This window comes from Copadichromis virginalis, linkage group LG9 (genome assembly GCF_057382275.1).
Source record: "Copadichromis virginalis isolate Kocher_CV1m ecotype Utaka linkage group LG9, C_Virginalis_male_GT1.1, whole genome shotgun sequence".
Lineage (NCBI taxonomy): Eukaryota > Metazoa > Chordata > Actinopteri > Cichliformes > Cichlidae > Copadichromis > Copadichromis virginalis.
In genome coordinates, this window is record NC_140626.1 from 33,294,190 (window position 1) to 33,315,425 (window position 21,236).

Sequence of the window (21,236 nt, forward strand, 5' to 3'; positions counted from 1 at the left end):
GCCTGTGTCAGTCACCTCTTTCACACGTCACTCACTCATCCAGTACTGTTCTGCAGTCTCTCAAGGAAACTCAGCTGTTTCATATAAAGTTTTCCCTTGTTCCCAAATATAAATATTTTTTAAGTATTTGTTCGAAATAAATATTCGTAAAAAAATAATAATTATTATTTTTTGTTTGGTTTTTTTGTGTGCCTTTCCGAATACTGTATTCCGGTTCTGCTCCACCCCTCCTTCATAGGTATTGTTACTGATGAGTGTAGTAATGTTTATTTGCTCTGCTTCTTCTTGCCAGGGATAAAATACATATCTATACTTTTGTGTCCCAGCTGAGTAACAGGAGGAGAAGAGTCTGGTGGAGCAGCAGAGGAAAAGTTTCAGCCATTTGGACTCAGCTCAGCCACTAGAGAGGAAACAATGACTTCAACACAGGAGGTGAGAAAAGTATCTCAGTTACGCTGTTATTGAAACTGTGTGCACAGCTGGTTGTTAACAGCAGCTTTATCTTTTCCATCCTGGGCTCCTCCTCCACACATACAGAAGCTACATTCACAAACAAAAACCACAGAAGTTACAAGAAAATACAAAGATCATATTTTATCAGCACACATTGAAACAACATCATCATCAGTTGAACTCACAATATTTTTATGACATAAAAGATTTTCCCCTTTGACAAGTCTTATTGTAGCACATCATTGTAGTGTGAAACTATCACCAGAAGGTGGTGGTAACACACCTACAACGTGTTTCTTGACCTCTTTGATTCCACTAATGGAGGCAGTTTCAGTTTGTTCCACGACTGCATTTCACTCACTGCCTCTGTTTGTATCTCTGTCACTGCAGGACCAACATGGAGCGAGAAGTCAGCGCTCTCAGGAGGACGACAAACCTAAAAGAAGAAAGGGGGAGAAGAAATACAGCTGTGACGAGTGTGGGAAGGATTTTACCCGAGCTCAACACCTGAAAAGACACCAACTCATCCACAGTGGAATTAAACCGTACAGCTGTGACTTGTGTGGAAAATCTTTTATCCAGGCTCAACACCTGAAAACACACCAACTCATCCACAGTGGAATTAAAGCGTACAGCTGTGACTTGTGTGGAAAATCTTTTACCCTGGCTGGAACCTTAAAAAGACACCAACTCATCCACAGTGCAATTAAACCGTACAACTGTGATTTGTGTGGAAAATCTTTTGCTCAAAGTAAAAACTTAAAGCGTCATCAAGTTACCCACTCTGGAAGCAAAGCGTACCCCTGTTATTTTTGTGGAAAAACATTCCGCCGTATAGAGTCACGAAATATACACTTACGCAGTCACACTGGACATGATGTTTATTTCTGTGATCAGTGTGGAAAACTATTTACAAGGAATGTACATTTACAACAACACATGTTTACCCACAATGAGGAGAGACCTTATAAATGTGACCTGTGTGATAAGACTTTCAAATCTCCACATTCCCTGAGAAAACACCAAAAGATCCACACCAGAAAGTAACTCTACAAGTGCAGTACTGTGAGGTATGTATTTATATTATTATCTTCTTATTTTAGACTGAGTGTTTGGAACAAGTCAGATCAGTAAACTTATGGAGTTATATTGGATGAACTGATTGAAAAAATGTGTTATTTTCGTCCAGTAAGCTGAGTGTTATTAGTAGAAGCAAGTATCTTTTTTCTTTTTTTGCCTGTCCCGTTTGGCTCTTTTGCATCAGAATTGTTGTCTAAAGGCAAAGAAAGATGCCCAACGGATTTACTTTACCAAACTGACCATCCCAGCCTTGCCGTAATGGTCCATTTGATTCACCTTTTATTGTTTATTTTATTTTCACTTACTGAATACGGGACAGACTTGACTGGGGGAAAGAAGGGGAGAAAGAAAGAAGGAAAGAGAAACAGCTGAGAAGAGGGACGGGGGAGAAGGGCAAAAAACATAAACCAACAGAACAGGCAGAGAAAAAAAAATGCATCTATCAATCACCTGGATCACCTGTTGAGAAAGAAAAAAGAAAACAAGCAGAAGAGAACAAGAGTAATAGAATAAACAACATCACAATGATATATGGGAATATGACAGTAAATACTAAATGTTAAACATTATTGTGCAGCACATAAGATCAACAGAACACAGTGTGCTTTGAGGTAGGAGCCAAAAAGGGTGTAGTTTGTGGGTGTGATCACCCGTGTGTACACCTGTGAGCATGGACGCGCTTGTTTTTTGTTTTTTAAAAGGTTCCTTCATGTAATGATCTGCTAGAGGGTGTGGGGGGGCCACAGCCCCGTCCTCCAGGGCATGAAGCAGGTATGGAGGAGATCAAAACTCCAGACATCCAGAGGCCCCCAGAACACAAGAGACCAAGGAAGACCAACAGAGGGGCAGCTGCGCCACTGTCCCAGAAAGAGCTGAGGAGAGTCCCAGATGAGGGCTCACTCAGCAGCCGCGGAGCAGAAGCCAGGGGGAGTTGCAGTGACGCGCCCGTGAGCTCCGCCGGCAGCCAGCTGCGCCTGAGTGACCGAGCCCCAGGACGAGAGGCCGGGGGCACCCCACCTCCGAAGTGGCCCGAGCGAGCCCCAGGCTCCAGGCCCCGATAAGCGGCCGCCAAGGAGTGAGCCGGTGTGTACCTGGACGCCCATCCCCAGACACAAAGAACCACCAACGCACCGATGTCTGAGGGGGTCCGCCACTGGCAGGGGAAGTGGTGGTGGGTGGAGATAGGCCTCCAAACCTTGGAGGGCCTGAGATGTCCCCAGAGAGGTGGCGCCTGACACCCAACCTGACATATAGACACAGACATACAGGCACACACAGACACAAACATCCATTCCCACCCTCATGCTCTCATATGCACTTACTCCACACTCAACCAATGTGGAGACAGACATAAAGAGACGTTGTACACACGATCACACTCCCCAAGCGTACTCTACAAACCGGGTCTAGGTGCCCCCGCCCCTGGAGGGGGGAACTGCACCCAGACCCAGGTGGTGTTTCCCTTTTCCCTGCGGTGGGGGGAGGCAGACCGCCCCGACTCCGCAGCAGCAGGAAGGCTCCACACTCCAGACCGCAGTCGGACGGCCAACTCCTCCTCCTAGCCCCCCTGCTCCAGCAGGTCGCAGAGAATGGGGGTGAGAGAAGACTCCAAACCTCCCTCCACCCGCTCATTGTAGTGTTGATGCATGTGTGTTCTAAGGTGAGAGAGAAGTGATATTGATTCATCTGTTTTAGAAAGCATTCTGTATATTTTGGATAGTAATTTGGGGGGTTTAAGAGTAAGAAATTGAACCACACTTGGTGGTGTTTGTAGTTCAACTTGACCCGGTTTAAATTTCTTTTTTACTATGGATTTAATTTGTTGATATTCTAAAAATCTTTTCTTGTTGATCCCATATTTTGTAACTAGTCCGTCAAATGAAATAAATTCTGTTCCTTCTAGTATATGTTCTAAATATTTGATTCCTTTATCACTCCAATCTGAAAAGTTTATCATATTATTGTTTTGTAATATGTCAGGGTTCTTCCAGATAGGTGTACGTTTGCATGGGATTAATGAAGACGCCGTCAATTTTAGAAACTCCCACCATGCTGTCAGAGAAGAGCTGATGTTGATGCTTTTAAAGCATTCATGTCGTTGGATGTTTGAGCTGATAAATGGTAGGTCTGAGATCTCTAGATTATTGCAGAGTGCTTGTTCTACATCTAGCCAAGGTTCATCTAAGAGGGTATGTTTTAGCCATCCTGAGATAAACTGAAGCCTGTTGGCTAAGAAGTAGTGCTGAAAGTTAGGCAGTTCTAGTCCTCCTTTATCCTTGGTCTTTTGTAGTGTTTTTAAGCTTATACGTGGGGGTTTATTTTTCCAAAGGAATTTGGACATACATGAATCTAGAGATCTGAACCAATCTTGTGGCGGTTTAGTTGGGATCATTGAGAATAAATCATTTATTTTTGGTAAGACCATCATTTTTATAGCGGCAGCCCTTCCCATGAGTGATATGGGTAGACATTTCCATCTAGCCAGATCATCTTCTACCTTCTTTAAAAGTGGGATATGGTTTAATTTAGTTAGATCTGCAAGCTTGGGAGAAACATTAATACCTAAATATTTTATATTTCCCGATTGCAGTGGTGTAGAAGAGGAATTATGGAAGGAGCAATTAATCGGTAGGACTGTAGATTTTGACCAGTTAATTGAGTAATCTGATATTCTTGCAAAAGAGTTTATCAATTCAATCACCCCAGAGATATTGGTTTGTGAATTTTGGAGAAAGAGTAACACATCATCCGCATAAAGGCTGATTTTATGTTCCACGTTCTTGCATTTTATGCCCTTAATTACTGAATTCTGTCTAATTGCTGCTGCTAGTGGTTCAATAAAAATTGCAAATAGTGAAGGGGAGAGTGGGCATCCCTGCCTGGTGCCCCTCAAGAGACAGAAGCTTTAGGATGTCTGGTCATTTGTTCTAACACAAGCTGTTGGGGAATTATATAATATTTTTAACCAGTTTATGAAAGAGGATCCAAAACCAAATTTGTGTAAAGTTGCAAATAGAAATTTCCAGTTAACTCTGTCAAATGCTTTTTCTGCGTCTAAAGAGAATATTGTAGTTTCTAGGTTTTTACTGTATGAGTAGTCTATCAAATTAAGTAATCTACGTGTATTTGTTGATGAGTGCCTACCTTTTATGAAACCAGTTTGGTCAGGATGAATTAAGAGGGGGGTTATTTTCTCCAGTCTCTTTGAGAGAGCTTTGCAGATTATTTTAAGGTCTACATTTATAAGGGATATTGGACGATAGCTTGAGGGATATACAGGGTCTTTGCCTGGTTTTAGCAGGAGATTAATGTTTGCAGAATTCATATTTGATGGAAGTCTGCCCTTTTCTTTAATTTCCAACAACGTTCTGTAGAAAACTGGTGCTAGAATCGACCAGAATTCTTTGTAGAATTCTGCAGGAAAGCCATCTGGACTTGGAGCCTTATTATTGTGCATACTTATCAGGGCTTCCTGGAGTTCACCTGGTGTCAGTGGTGAATCCAGTGCCATTGCTTGAGTGTCCAATAATTTTGGAAGAGTTATGTTGTCCAAAAACTGATCAATTTCTTTTTTAGATGGGTTTATTTGTGGTGAATACAACGTTTTATAGAAATCCCTGAAAATGTTGTTTATTTGTATCGGTTCATATAATGTGTTCCCAGATGAATCTTGAACAGCACATATAGTTGTTTTTTCTTTATTTATTTTTAGCTGGTTTGCTAGAAATTGACCTGATTTATTACCATGTTCATAATTTTGTAGGCGTAGTCTTTGTACTAAGAATTTTGTTTTTTTATCAATTATCTCATTTAATTCTAGTTTTGTTTTGCGTATTTTGTTCAATGTTTCCTGATCTTGGTGGGACGCGTAGGCTTCTTCTAGTGATTTGATGTTTTTTTCTAATTCCTGAATATTTGTGTTTTCTTTTTTCTTTTTATGTGATGAGAAAGAAATTATTTTACCTCTCATCACAGCTTTCCCTGCTTCCCATAGAACAGAAGCTGATGTTTCGGGAGTGTCATTATAGTTCAAATATGAAGTCCACTCTTTTTTAAAATATTTAATAAAGTCTTCATCTTTAAGTAGTGATATATTAAATCTCCAGTTTTTTCTTGGCGTAGTATTATTCTTGTGCATTAGTGTTAAAGATACAGGACCATGATCGCTGACAGCTATAGGGTGAATCTCAGTATCTGAAATGTCGTTCAGCAGTGAGCTGCTGACCAAAAAATAATCCAGACTAGAGTAAGAGTGATGGACATGTGAGAAAAAAGTATATTCCTTACTGGTGGGGTGAAGGGAGCGCCATGCATCGCAAAGACCAAAGTCGCTCATATACTGTTTGATTATATTTGTGGACTGCCAATTACGCTGAGTTCCCGCTGTATTGAGCCTATCCATGTCTTCATTTAGTCCAAGGTTGAGGTCACCTCCAAGAACAAGTGTGCCATCTAAGTGTTCAGAGAGTGCACTGAAAAAACCGTGAAAGAATGAGGGATCATCAACATTTGGACCATATACACTTGCAATACATAGCTTTTTATCAAGTATAGATAGTTTAATGATTAAGAATCTGCCCTCTGGATCTATAACTGTATCGAGTACTGTGAAATTAATATTTTTATGTATTAAAATTGCTGCTCCCCTTTGTCTAGAATTATAACAAGCTGAGAACACATTAGGAAACTCAGGTGTTTTAAGTTCATTCGAACCTCTAAGAGGTCTGTGGGTCTCTTGTAATAGGACAACATCCGCCTGTAGTTTTTTGAGTTGGTTAAATATTTTTAACCTCTTTTCTCTGGAGCCAGCTCCATTTATATTCCATGTAATGAACCTCAGTGTACCCATAGATGTTTGTGTATAACTAGGGATGTATGCTGTGTGCGTCGCTTAGACAGGTGGAGAGAATACGTCACTTGTTCATAAATAAAGAGAAGGAGAGAGAGAAAAAATGTGTGGCGAGATGCTCCCTGAGTCGGACTTTGTGTATGCATAGTTACTAATATGAGTAGGCTTGGCTTAAGTGTGTGTGTATCCTAAACGACTGTGTGCGCTGTCTGACTGATGTAAATGTGCTGCCGTTGAGCGCATGGTGCGTATGTGTCGAAATAAAGGATGTTTGTGGATGAGTGTCGAAGCAGGTGATCGAGGCAGTGAAAGGAATAAAGAAAGAAACCAAGGACAGGGGTGAGCAGCATAAAACCAAGAGGGGGAAAAGAGAGGGGAAAAAAAAAAAAAAAAAAACGAGAAGAAAAAAAAAAACAGAAACAAAGCGTAAACATTCCAATTAAATCACTGACGGAGAGTGACGGTGTTAATTCTGCTATGAAATCACACTTTAAGATGCGATTTGATGCTGGTAAGTTAAACAGATGTTAATGCAAGTTAGTGTGAGTGGATAGGGAAATGGTGCAGCTGATTCTTATCTGGTGTGAGGTTAATACAGCCACGGAGTGATGTTGGGGTCGCGGTGGAGCTGTCCGTCCACGTACAGCCGGTCCACAGCGATGACAGCGCGGGAGCCCTTCTGGATGAAGCCGCGTCGGATTGGGAAGAGGACCCTGCGTCGTTCCAAGATCTCTTTGGGGAACTGGTCGTTCACGCTGAAGTCTGTTCCTTTTAATTCCCTGCCGCGGCTTTTCACATGTTGCTTTTGTTTGAAGTGGCCGAATTTGGCCACGATAGGACGTGGTCTCCCGGCCGTAGCCCGAATGGGGCCGAGGCGATGTACCCGATCGAAGACGATGTTCTTCACAGTGTCCTCCGGCAGCTTCAGGTGGGTTTTGATGAAGCTTTTTACCGTGGTCTCCGCGTCCTCTCCAGCGGCTTCTGGAATACCAGAAAATACCAGATTATCACGCATGCTACGAGCTTGTAGATCGATAACTGTTTCTTTTATTTTTTTATTTTCTCTATTGAGCTGGGTAACATTATCTGTGAGACATTTCACCGACTCCCTTAGCGTGGCATTTTCAGCAGCAAGCGTTTCCACCTGCTGCTGGCTGTACTCCAGGGATTCTCGCAAGCATTTAAATTCTCGGTGAAGAATCTCCACCAAGGACAGCCTTGCGTCGAAACTGGACAATCGCTTGTCGATTGACTCCAATATGTCGGCAATATCTTTGCCGGCTGGCGATGTTGAGCCAGGGGAATCTGCCGGGCGTTGTCTTTTCGACGGCGTCTCAGCTGCACACGGGGTCTTCTTCATCACGAGATCCTGAAAGCACTGATCAATATAATCTTGGAGAGTCTCTAAACTCTCCTCATTGTTCTCCAGGGTGTTGGAGATTATTTAGACAAATAGTGTTAGTTATAAGACAATTGATAAGTGTATTTGGTAATGCTGAAGCTTAAATGAATTTGTTCAAATCTAAACTACCATTTGCTTTAATTTTCCGCCAAAATCTCCGGTGTCTGACGTCAGTTACAACATGAGTCGCTTACCTTGTCCGTCACTTACTCACTTCTAAAAAAAAAAAAAAAAAAGTAGAAGCAAGTATCACAGTTGTTATAGGTTAAAAAGACTTAGGCTCACCTTTTCTCTAATCAAAATAAAAAAGTAAACAGAAAACAAAGACACAAAAACATAAGAAGAAGAACTTTATTTATGAAGCGCTTTCAGACAAAGTTCTGTACAGCTATTTAAAAATAAAGAAATAAATGAAAGTGATGCATAGCAATAAAAGTTAAAAACAATAATTAAGATGTGTAGGATAGGGTGAACTAGTGGGTCTTCAACTTAGCTGTAAAAACCTGCACAGAGGCTCCACTAATATCTTGAGGGAGGTTGTTCCACAAAAACGGGGCAGGAAAAGAAAAAGCACGCTCCCCCAATAGTTATTTTTCTGGCTCTAGGAACTTTTGAATGACCAGAATCCTGGGATCGGAGAGCATGGGATGGAACATAAGGGTTCAAAAGATCAGAGAGGTATGAAGGTGCCAAACCATTTAAAGCCTTGTAGGTGAGCAGCAGGACCTTAAAATCTGTCGAACCTCACAAGGTAGCCAATGAAGTGATTTCAATGCAGGGGTATTGTGCTCAAATGTTCCAGTTTTAGTTCAAATGTGAGCAGCTGCATTTTTCACCATCTGTAAACCTCTAAAACCTTTCTTTGGTAGCCCAGAAAGGAGAGATTTACCATAATCGATACGTGAAGACACAAATGCGTGGAGAAGAACCTCTGCAGTGTAGTTTGATAAAACTTGTCTGATTTTAGCTATGTTCCTCAAATGACAAAAGGCGGTCTTTGTTGTCTCTTTTACATGAGACTCGAAGGAGAGCGCCATGTTGAACCACACGCCCAAGTTTTTAACCTTGTCCCTGCAATTTATGACATAGTCATGAATTTTCAAGATTCAATTCAATCTTATTTATATAACACCAAATCACAACAACAGTCGCGTCAAGGTGTTTTATATTGTACAGTAGATTCTACAATAATAGATACAGAGAAAATCCCAACAATCATATGACCCCCTATGAGCAAGCACTTTGGTGACAGTGGGAAGCAAAAACTGGTACTGTAGAAAACTTATACAGTACCAGTGCTTGTTGCTGTTCCTCTACATTAAATTGGGAGATGCTCTTTGTTTCAGGCGATGTTCAGGATTAAAATGTTGAAGGAATTCCCTGACTTACTGTGTTTGTGTCTTTGTTTAGAAGCAGAGCGACACAGATGGATCCAATTCTCAACCCTGTCGTCACTGTGGTGGTGGGAAAGAGTTTCACTGTGACCTTTGTGGAAAAACTTTCAATTACCAGAAAGCCTGAAAATACATCAGCGTAGACACACTGGAGACAAAATGAACTTCTGCAAAGAATGTGGGAGAGGCTTCTCCAAACCAAGTGAATTAAAACGACATGAAGTCATTCACAGTGGGGTTAAAAAGCACGTGTGTGTGACCAGTGTGGGTCATCCTTCACCACTGCAGGTTACCTGCATAATGAGTCCACACAGGAGAGAAACCATACAACTGTAGACACTGTGACAGACGTTTCTCATATTCAGGGACTCGTGATTGCCATGAACTTCGACATATTGAAGTGAACTTAATAACAGTGTGGCAAGAGCTTTAAGAATCTCAGTTTATAATCCGAACATAAACAATCCCTCACTGTAAATAAACTGTTTCACTGTTACCAATGTGCAAAAACATTCACTTCATTATCTGCTCTGTGCAAACATCAGCGCGATCCTGCAGGATGGACTGCACTGGATCACAGTGAATCTGAAGAGACAGAAAGATCCTCTTCTGGTTTCAGGGTCAGACTTACAAACCAGATCAGGCTCCACAGAGTTCAGATGGAATCTCCTGTAAAGAGTGTCAGCTGATGTCACACTTGGATCTCACGAGGTAGCTCTGATGTTTGGATTTCAATTCAGGAAGAAATAACATTCGAAATGTTGTTGTTGGTTTTTTTTGTTGTTTTTTTTCCCATGACTGAGCTCGTAATGCCTATTAGTCGTATTAAACTAAATTGTTTTAATTTAAATTAATTCAAATTCTATTATTTCTTTTTGGACCCTCAGAAAACACCAAATTCTTTTTACATGTAGATAGATGCTGGATGCCGGTAGAGTTACGTATTCTGAATACTTTGGATTACTTAATATATTTTCATGCCTATTACAACTATATGAATGTACTATTGCTATGTGATTTATTACTATTATTGAAGGCCACTCGCCATACCAATACCAACTAATTTTTAAATCTTAATATAAAATGAGTAACAGTAGGGTGGACATTAGGTATGGCTTTTTGCAGTGATCTTGCATAGAAAACAACTTCTGTATCAATAATATGTTTTCCTTTTGTCTACTTTGTGGCTCTGATTTCTGGACTTGCATCAATAATCCTGAATGTTACATTTGGGAAGCTGCAAGTCTTTTACTTTTTTATTTTATTTTTTTATTTATTTATTTTTTACGGATTTTGATTCTCCAAAATGTTATCGCTGTTACGTTTAAATGGTTTTCCCATTGGGACACCGTATTTAGTAGTAGTTGTTGTTATAGATATTGTTTTACCTTACAGTTAACTGATATTGTATAAATACTTGAACTTAACTATTGTTTTGATCTTCTGGCTGACTGGTGTTTTCACCCGTAATACGGTAGAGGTGGGGGGGGGATCGATACAGCACAGCATCTTGATATTTTGCGTTGTGATGTTGTCTCAATACAGTGACACCAAACATCGATATTTATTAAAGAAAATAAAATACTCTGGGAATACAATGAATAAGGGAGCTCATCTTATAAGAGGCCAACTTTCTGCAAACAGTTGCGCTCTGACTTGAAGTGACTGCAATCACTTTGGGAGAGATTGTTGCAGGTTTTAAATAAATGCTGCCTTATTTATAAATGCAGACTAAATGCTGCCATGTTTTCATCAGTTTGGTGTTAGGCTTGGTCAGTGAGCACTGCTCGAGGGGACTCGACTCACCAGGTTGGTTAGTCAGTTGCCGTTAATAGACTTACATTAGTTTATGTTTGCTAACTAAAAGCAGAACTCACTGGAATATAAAGACACTAGAACTAGAAATCAGTCTAAGGGGGGGTCACTTTTATGCTGCCTCTGACTTCAACAATACCTTTAAAGTTAACCTGAGGGTATACAGTCTACTTTAACTCTCTATCTTTTAAGCAGTAAGTGGTTCTTCGTTGGGAAAATCTCCCGCTTACAGTGGCTTGCAAAATTATTCGGCCCCCTTGAACTTTCCCACATTTTGTCACATTACAGCCACAAACATGAATCAATTTTATTGAATGTATTAATGTACATTTATAATTCCAGGTGAAAGACCAACACAAAGTGGTGCACACGTGAGAAGTGGAACAGAAATCCTACATGATTCCAAACATTTTTTACAAATAACTGCAAAGTGGGCTGTGTGTAATTATTCAGCCCCCTGAGTCAATACTTTGTAGAACCAGCTTTTGCTGCAATTCCAGCTGCCAGTCTTTTAGGGTCTGTCTCTACCAGCTTTGCACATCTAGAGACTGAAATCCTTGCCCATCCTTCTTTGCAAAACAGCTCCAGCTCAGTCAGAACCACTTCATAAAGTGGTTGTTCAGGTTTAAGCAGTGGGAGGCGAAAACCTAATATATCCATAAGTGATGGCTTAACATTCTGCATTCAAGTATAAGTTTGTCTAAGTCCGCCATTGTAGAAATTCATTGCACCGAACGAAAAACGTGCACAGTGTGACGTCAAAATAGGCGCACACCTTTGACGCTGCGTTTTCTCAGTTTTCCTCATCCACACGTAAATGCAAAAACTTGAGTTTTCGAAAATATCCACCCTGGCAGGCGTTTTTTAAAATCTCCGTTTTCAGCGAACGAAAACGAGGTTTACGTGTGGACGAAAGGTGTAAACGCATAGAAAAATCTGCATTTTCAAAAATACCCTGGTACGTGTGGACGTAGCCTTATTCATTATTCAAGGCACAAACGGAAAGTCATGTACGCGTGCAACGTAAAGTTAGGTGAGTGTGCAACGTAAAGGTGAGCGTGCAACGTAAAGGTGAGCGTGCAACGTAAAGTCACGTGGACATGCCGCGTGAGCATTCGAACTGAGTCTAAAGTTTTCGTGTGCGAATTGAAGCGGGTGCTCTCCAATCATCAAAAGTAACAAAGTCATTGAACACATTTATACAGTTACCTTTACATTTACCAATCATATATCACAGATTTACACTATTTTTTTTTTAGTACTATGCAAAAAGGCAAAGACAGAGCGACAGTCTGGGTCAATGGTGGCCGAGGCGACGGCAAGGCTAACAAAGGAACCCTCGAAGCGTTAGGCTAGCTTTGTAACAGAATATAACAGAAAAGTATGAAACTCCAGCTGAGTTTTAAGATGAAAAGTGGACACAATTTCGGGCTCCCACATTTTGTCAGAAACTGTACATTAACGAGTTTTTTACTGTTATTCAAATGCAACTGTGGAAATAACAAATAGAAGAAAATTCATTCATTCTTACCTTATACTAATCGTGGTGCAGGCCAGTGCAGTGCATGAACTGCTGCCTTCTCCGGTCAATTCCGCTGAGAGTAAATCTAATGTCCCGCTCTACTGTACAAGACAATGGTTACCTGGAGGGATGTACCACTGTGAGAGGGGTGCTGCGGAATAGTCCAAGTGATCGCTGCTTTAATTTCCCGCTCAACTATACATAAATTGCAGGTCGACACGATTTTTCAACGCTGGTGAACTAGACCAAAGTCATTGATAACAAAAGAACAATAAATAGATCAAATATCAATGACAAAAAAACAACGGTAAATCAACATCATTTCAACGTCCCTATAGTAAGACCATGGGTTTACCACAGTATTTCAATGTTGTTACAACAGTGACATTTCAACCCTGACCATAACGACGGATTGGATGAAAAATCAACATCGATTCAATGTCGTCTTGCTATCTGGAATCTTTTGATTGGTCGACATGGTACATTTTTTGACCATTAGGAAAGGGTGGGGTTTTTTGGTTTTGTCTTCGCTCACAGGTGGAAAGTGCTTTATGGCATTTTCCTTATGAAACACAGTTTTTACCGTTTCTTCCCGCAGTAAATATAAACAATGATAGTATTCAGGAAGAAAACCAAATATTTCATATATTTTTAACATAACTCTGGTTTTACGTGGCCGATCAACACAATTTAAAAACTCCATCAACGCTGTCATAGCCTGATACCACAATTTTTCTTAAAAATGCCAGCCAAGTGCCAATTGCTTTACACGTAATAGAGGATTTCTCAAAAGGGTCTGGATTGGTCCTAAACTTAAATAAATGTCAATTATTGCCTGTCAAAGAGTGTAGTGTTCAGAGTATTTGTAATATAACAGTTAAAAATGAAGCAACATATTTAGATCTGATTATCTGCAAAGATCCAAAAGACAGAATTTTACTAAATTGTCCCCCAATTATTAAAAAATCTCAAACCAAATTAAATCAATGGTTGCAGAGAGATTTAAGTTTAAGAGGAAGGGTATTGCTCTCAAAAGCAGAAGGTCTGTGTCGAGTGACTTATGCAGCAATTTCTCCGCATGTGGACGGCAAAACTTGTAAGGATATCGACCGAATGCTCTTCAACTTCCTCTGGAAAAACAGGACACATTACATTACATCAGAAAAAGTGTATTGATGAATGACTATGAACACAGTGGTCTCAATGTTTTGGATTTTACTACTCTAAACAATACATTTAAGATTAATTGGGCTAAACATTTTCTTAAAAATCCGGTATCCATTTGGAAGTTTGGTGGTCTAAGTTATCTTAGGTTGTGATTATAATATAGATAAGCTTCCAGAAAACCTTTCGATGCTTCACAAACAAGTTCTATTAGCTTGGTCCCTTATATATAAAGACAACTTTACACCCCATACGTATTCAATTTGGAATAATAGGAACATAGTGTATGAAAATAAATCATTATTTTTTTCTAGGTGGGTTGAGAAACGGATTGTTTTAGTGAATCAGCTGTTTAATCCTGATTGGCAGCTTATGTCCTATTCAGAATTCTTAAACACCTATAAATTTCCAGCCACACCCAAAGAATATGCCATATTATTTGATGCAATACCTACGGGTATTATAATGCTTTTTAAAGGTATTCAACCTTGCATATCATCTGTTTCTCTCCCCAACCCTTTAGATTCACACATAGGAAGAATCTGTCTAACAAACCGTAGTAAAAGTAATAAGAATATCCGTGCTTTGTTCCAGACAGAATCTCTAACTATTCCACATGTGGTCTCTTATTGGAATTTCTTTGTCAGTGACATTAACTGGAAAAGAGTATGGACAATTCCTAACAAGTAACTGGTAACAAATAAAGTGAAGGAAGTCTCATTTAAAATACTGCATAAATTTTATCCTGCTAATCATTAGGTGACAAAGTTCAAAAGGGACATAAATGTGAACTGTGGATTTTGTGGAAGCCATCCTGAGACTGTGCAACACCTTTTCTGGATCTGTTCATACGCTAGAACATTTTGGAAAGACTTCAGTAGATTCATTGTTGGACATCTCTATAATGACTTTACTGTGAAATGGGAAAATCTTGTATTTTGTTTCTTTCGAAGGCAAAAATAGAAGATGCTTACTTTATAATAAACTTGTTAGTTATCTTAGCTAAATTTTATTTTCACAAATGCAAATACAGTAACAAAAAACCTAATTTTAAACATTACTATAATGATGTTTTATGTTACATAAAATTGATTAGTGGATCACTCAACAAAAAGGCTATGAAAACTATTACTATTTGTAGTAATTACAAATTATTTGAATGTTTGTAATTCTTTGTATCACACCCTCTGGCATATATTAATTTTGTTCTGGTTGTATACATGTTCAGTATACTGTTTCTTAATAAAGTTTATTTAAAAAAAAAAAATGAGGACGTGGCTCATGAATTTGGACACCCCCCAAATGTAGCTTCTGAGTCACGTGACCGCACAGCAACGAATCACAGCAGAGCAGAAAATGGGGCGGAGCAAAGCATGTGTGCAAGAGAGGAGTCGAGCAGAGAGAGCTGCTTTTTCATGAAACGGGAGTAAAGTAGTGAACTTAGAGGAGAGAAACAAACTAAAGTATCGATCATAAACCACTACCAACGTCCTGATCGATATCTGCATCGATCTGCCCACCCTTGTCTCCTGGATCGTAGCTGAGATCAGCGTGAGCCACGTGGGTCTCTGCTCCCTGATCTGTTTCCTGTGTTTGGAAAGAGTTGCAGCTTCATCGCGGAGTTTCTCTCGGTTTGTGGGCTCATCTAAAGGTAAGCACCGAGCTAACTTTACTGTGAGTTCAGTTCATGTTGAGTTTAGCTCCTGAATGAGGTCTTCTGCTGCTCTCCTCGGTGTCTGTTCACAGTTTATTGTGAACACGTTGAGAGAAGAGTGAGAGAGTGTTTGGAGAAAAACACCAACTAATCATTAGCTCAGCATGCTGGGAGAAGTTGGAGCAGAAAAGTCTTTTCATTGTCCCTGCAGCTGTTTTTCTGCCTGCACCAAACCTCTACAGCCTCATTTGTATTTACCGCGTTGACTACATCCACGATTAAAAGACCTTACGCCCCTACAGCGTTATGTACGGTTCAATGTGTGCTCGCTATTCATTGTGCCTTTAGGTGCAGCTGCCCGTACTCACAAAGAAAGTTTTGGTGTGATTCTCCTTTGCTGAGATCAACATGTCTGAAACAACTTTTTTTGTGTTTTTGATGCAGTGTTTTCTATAATTCCGTCATAATGGTTTGTATGAAACGTGTTTTACCAAACTTAAAGAAGTCCAGCCGCTTTCTTGTAGAAATTGTTGAACAACATGACACTAACATTACATTTTCCATTTGTATTGTTGCGAGCCTTGTATACCGATAAGATAAACAGATAAGACGAGGCCAAAAAACTGTGGTGCGCACACATTTTGGGAGAGCTGCACGTGTTTTACTGAATCAGGGAACAGACACACACAGTGCAGTGCGGACTTAAATCCACATGTGGCAGCACTGAAAGTAAGAGAGACCTTTAACCTTTGAACCTGTCCCTTATAGAGAAGGAAAACAATCACAAAAGTACCCAGTGACTGTGCTGGTTTGGATTGTAAAAAAGTTAAATAAATAAAGACCTAAAAATGTAAACATTTTAAAATGCCTGCCTCTACAAAAAGGAATGAGATGGTATTGTGATTTTGGGAGAAAATGTCACATTGTTAAAGCCATACAACTTGAAAATGATCACAAATGTACCTGAGAACACGTTTAATGTTTGCAGGTAACAAGGTGATTTTAATTATGTATTTTTGAATATCTGCTGATGCAGCCATGAATGTGGAAATTATGTGATTTCTGAATGTAATAATTTCCCATTTCTGAAGACTGCTTCAACAAAAATGCAGGTTCAATAGTTAATGATGGTTGATAACAGCTTGGTTATTGTACTGTATATTTAACTTATAAATTCGTAAGTATGTAATATATCAGTGTGTATTTTCTGTTTCCCTTTTAGTTGTTGTAAAACTTGAACGCTGTCACAGATGGTCTTGGTGATGTGTTAAATACAGGAATTTTGTGTTATAATGGAGTACCACCTAATGTGTGTGGGATCGTTATAGGAATGTGGTCAATTGGGGTCCTTAGGGACTAGTAAAGCACTATACAAATACAGGCCATTTACCATTTTACCATTTTTATTACATTTTAATTACATTTGCAGATTGTTTCGGTGGAGTTTAATAAACTCAGCCGTCTACATCGGAGTATATTCTCGAGCATCTCACACTTCTGATAATCAGCTGTCTGCTTGACGTTTATTCAGCTGTGTAAAAACTATAACTTTAATCTCAGCCAAACCGATTTACTCAGGAACAAATAAAATACTAAAAAAAGCCAAACAATAACATTTCTAAGTTATCCAAGTGACTCATATATCATGTTTAACCTGAGTAGTGAAAGACAAAAAAGATGTTAAACGTTTATTTTGTGACCCAGAAAGAATAATAAGAGTAATATTAAAACTAACTGGCTGCCGCCATTGTTGGAAACTGAGCTATTTTTTATTTTGAAATATATACAGGGTGTAGCATCCCCTGGGTAAAGGTGGTGGTATGCAGGGAGCTCAGTGGTAGGGGTGGGCGATATAAACGATATACGATAGAAACAATATAAATTTGACCAACGATAGAGATTTTGACTATATCGCTCTATCGCGATAGCGCATGTTGATGATGTCATCAAGCTGCGCCTGTTTTGGTCGAAAGCATCGCAGCGGCTAAAACCATTATCATCTGCAAATTATGCCAAGCGACAGTCACAGCAAAGAGATGAAGCACTTTTGAAATTTGGGGAAAGCCAAAAACTGCGCTTCCTCCACTTCCGTAACATTGATTCATTAATGTTGAATTCTCTCGCAGCTGCTCTATTCCCATGTTGTTGCAGTATATTAATAACTAACCTCGTATTGTGGATGAATAATCTCAGTTGTTCTCCTGACTGAAGTTTGGCCCGTGTACAGCATCCTGCTATACGATTGCATTTGTCCCTGACCACCAGAATCCCTCACGTTAACTTTTAATGAGTGGAAAAAAAGTTGGCGTTCATCCTCCGGCTTCATTGTGCTAATGTTATGCTAACATAGCTGTGTCGCTAGCAATCACGTAGCACAACATTATATATCAGGTAGTCAAACTTCAGTAACCCCTCAAAGGCCACTGCTGTTTAGTTTTCTGTCTTCATTTATGTTGGAAGTGATAGCAGAGCTGTACGTTTGAATTAGTTTCAAAAATCTCTTAGAACATGTCATGTTTAGGTGTAAACTAGCAAGCTAACTTCCTGTTAACTTCTATCTCTGTTAAATTTAATAAATTCTGTTTTCATGGATGCATCGATGTAAAACTTAATTGTTACACCCGATAAAGCAGCAACGCTGATGATTTAATTAAAGATGAAAGAATTTAGACCATTTTTAACTCTTAGTATTCGTTTGACTTTGGGACCTGAAGTTGACGGAGTTTTGGATCCAGATTACTCCGCGAAGCTTTTCACTATGGCAGCCATAATGCTCTGACAATCCATCAAGCTGTGCGGCTTACCAAAGTTGTACTAAAACATTTTTTTTTTTGTCATCAACAATTTTTATTTATTTCATTTTAAACTTCAATAACAGAACTTAAGAATAACTACATAAATAAATAGTTTAAAAAACAAACAAACAAAAACAAACAACAACAAAACACAACAACAGAAACAAAAAAAAAAACAACCAAAGGAAAGTTATCCTATTCTTTCTTCGCACACCAATCCCCACACCACCACTCTATCATTACTCTTCTGTTCTTCAAGTTACAGAAAGCCAGCTTGTAAAGGGGGACCAAATACAATCATATTGATGCAATTTATCTAATAAACCATAAGTCACTTTTTCACAAGACGCCAACTTAGCCATTGTCTTTAGCCACTCTTCATAGGGAGGGGGGTTCTTTTTCCGCCAATGTCTTAGTAGGACCCGTTTGGCCGTAGTAAGAGCCAGAATAATCCATCTTTTTGTATAACTAGAAAAATCTCCATCAGAAAGTTCTGTGGTTATACCAAGTATGGACAGTTTTGGTGAGATACCAAATCTCCTTTTTAAAACACTGAAAATTACCTCCATTATATTTTCCCACCAATCTCGAAGTGCCGAACAGCTCCATAAGATATGTAAAATCGAGGCATTTTGACCATCACATCTCCAACATTCGTCCGTAGAGGCCAGGTTCCATTTATACAATTGTTGCGGTGTTCGATGCCACCTATGGATTATCTTAAGTTGAATAAATCTACTGCCTGTTTCTTTATACATAGTATTAACACTTTGAAAACATGAATCCCATTCAACTGAAGATATGTCCAATGCCATGTCCTGGGCCCAGTAGCCCTTAACTTTAAGGAGAGGGTCAGCTGACCGTTCTTGCAATAAGTGATAAATCTTAGAGGTAATGCCTTTACCCAAGGGTGATCTTGAGAGCAGGACTTCCACAGGGCTGCCCACAGGACAACTCAAGGGGGTTCCCAGCCACTTCGATAATGAACTGTATTTGGACATATCTCCAGAATTGATTACGCTTCAACTTATATAACTCCACAATTTTATCAAAGCTTAAAAAACATTTAGTCCCACAGTCAAATAAATCTGATACATTAAGGATGCCTGCTTTACGCCACTGTAGCCAGTCAACCGATGTCCCTCCAATTAAAATTCTTTTATTCCCCCATAAGGTTGCCGAAGGTGATTTAATAAAGTCCCAGCGACCCACCCTATGTAATTTACACCACAATGTCTTCGCGTTTGCAATTATAGGATGGGTAGTTTTATGACTGGTATCAAACAGCTCCCTCCAAGGAGAAATACCGCCATTAACTTCCGTCTCTATATGGGACCAGATGGGTTTAACTGGTGCAGTAGGTAACCAAGCTCTAAGTTGTTTCACGTTCATCACCCAATAATACCATTGGAAATTAGGCAATGAAAAACCTCCTTGTTTTACACTCGCTTGAAGTTTCCTAATACTTAAACGATGTGGTGAACTACCCCAAAGAAACTGCCGGATCAAAAAGTCTAGATCTTTGAAATACTTATCTGGAATGTGTAATGGAATATTAGATAAAATATAAAAGATCATGGGTGCAGTCATCATCTTAATACAACTAATTTTACCCCATATTGTGAGACGCACTCTGGACCATCTACCAAATTCCATTTTTATTCTTTCAATCATTGGCTCCATATTTGCTTGAACCATCTTAGTGTAATCCGAGGTAATTTGTATCCCCAAATACCTCAAACCATTCACGGACCACCGAAACTCCCACTGTTTAAATAAAGTATGGGGGCAGTGTCCTGACATAGGCATTGCCTCTGATTTATCCCAGTTGACACGATACCCTGAAAGCAGCGTAAAGCTTTCTATATGTTCTAATAGGGCTTGAATTGACTTCCCAGGCTGGGTCATAAGTAACAACATATCATCTGCATATAATAGAAGCTTATGTTGACTATTACCCATCGAAATTCCAAATATATTTACATTATTTCTCAGTTTTTGTGCCAGAGGCTCTATAGCAATTACAAAGAGACCGGGGCTAAGGGGACAACCCTGTCTTGTGGATCTCTGTAAAAGGAATAGGTCTGATATGAGCCCATTCGTCAATACTCGCGCTGAAGGCGAATCTTATAATATCTTTATCCACCTAATAAAATTATCACCAAAACCGAACTTTTCTAATGTCTTAAACAGATAATCCCACTCAACACAATCAAAAGCTTTTGCAGCATCCAGCGATAGGGCCACTGTTGGATATACTGAATCATATACATAATTTTGCAAATTAACCAACCGTCTAATATTATCTGAACCATAGCGGTTTGGAACAAAACCAGATTGGTCTGCATGAATTATTTTTGCCATTACTGCTTTTAATCGGCCCGCTAAGACCTTTGCCAAGATTTTTTGGTCAGAATTCAGCAAAGATATAGGGCGGTAACCACTTGGGTCTAAAGGGTCTTTCCCAGTTTTAAGAATAAATGTTATAAGTCCAGAGTGCATTGACTGAGGTAATGAGCCTACTTTGAACGCCTCATTATAAACATCGAGCAACAGGGGACTTAACATATCTTCAAATGCTCTATAGAAATCCAATGGTAACCCATCTAATCCTGGAGCTTTATTAAGTGGCATACTGTTAATTGCATGGGTAATCTCCTCCACTGTAATTGGAGCATCTATAATCAGCTGGTCAGTAGTAGAAAGCTGTGGCAGGTTTAAATCAGTAAAAAATGCTTCGAATTTCTGTTCATCTAAACTACCTTGTGTAGAATAAAGATTATTGTAAAAGGCCCTGAATCCATCATTTATATGTCTAATAGAAGTTGAAATAACCCCATCTGATTGTCGTATGCCTGGGATATGGTTCATACTGTCTTTCTGTTTAAGACGGTATACTAATAAACGACTCGGCTTTTCTCCCATTTCCCAATATGCTTGATTAATGCGAAATAAAGCGTATTCTGCCTTTCTGTTGTACAGTACATTCAACTCATATTTAACTTTAACGATTTTATTCAACGTAACTCTGTCTTTTGTATGGGAATGTACTGCCTCAAGTGCCTTTAATTTGGCTTCTAACGTAATGATATTCTTGTTAGCTGCCTT

General features: G+C 39.4%; 2 protein-coding genes across 2 annotated transcripts in view; both read left to right on the forward strand.

Moving 5' to 3' along the window:
• Window positions 1-308: 308 nt before the first annotated feature.
• LOC146702336 (uncharacterized) lies at window positions 309-9,338 on the forward strand. The gene is made up of 3 exons (XM_085468804.1): window positions 309-432; window positions 844-1,523; window positions 9,195-9,338. The coding sequence occupies exons 1-2, from the start codon at window positions 415-417 to the stop codon at window positions 1,498-1,500; spliced, it is 675 nt and encodes a 224-aa protein (XP_085324930.1). The 5' UTR covers window positions 309-414; the 3' UTR covers window positions 1,501-1,523; window positions 9,195-9,338.
• A 5,713-nt stretch (window positions 9,339-15,051) lies between these two features.
• The window catches only part of LOC146702337 (uncharacterized), a 58,105-nt gene continuing 51,920 nt past the window's right edge, over window positions 15,052-21,236 (forward strand). The window contains exon 1 of the mRNA XM_085468800.1: window positions 15,052-15,330. The gene's annotated coding sequence lies outside the window, so the exon portion shown is untranslated. The remainder of the gene's footprint in view (window positions 15,331-21,236) is intronic.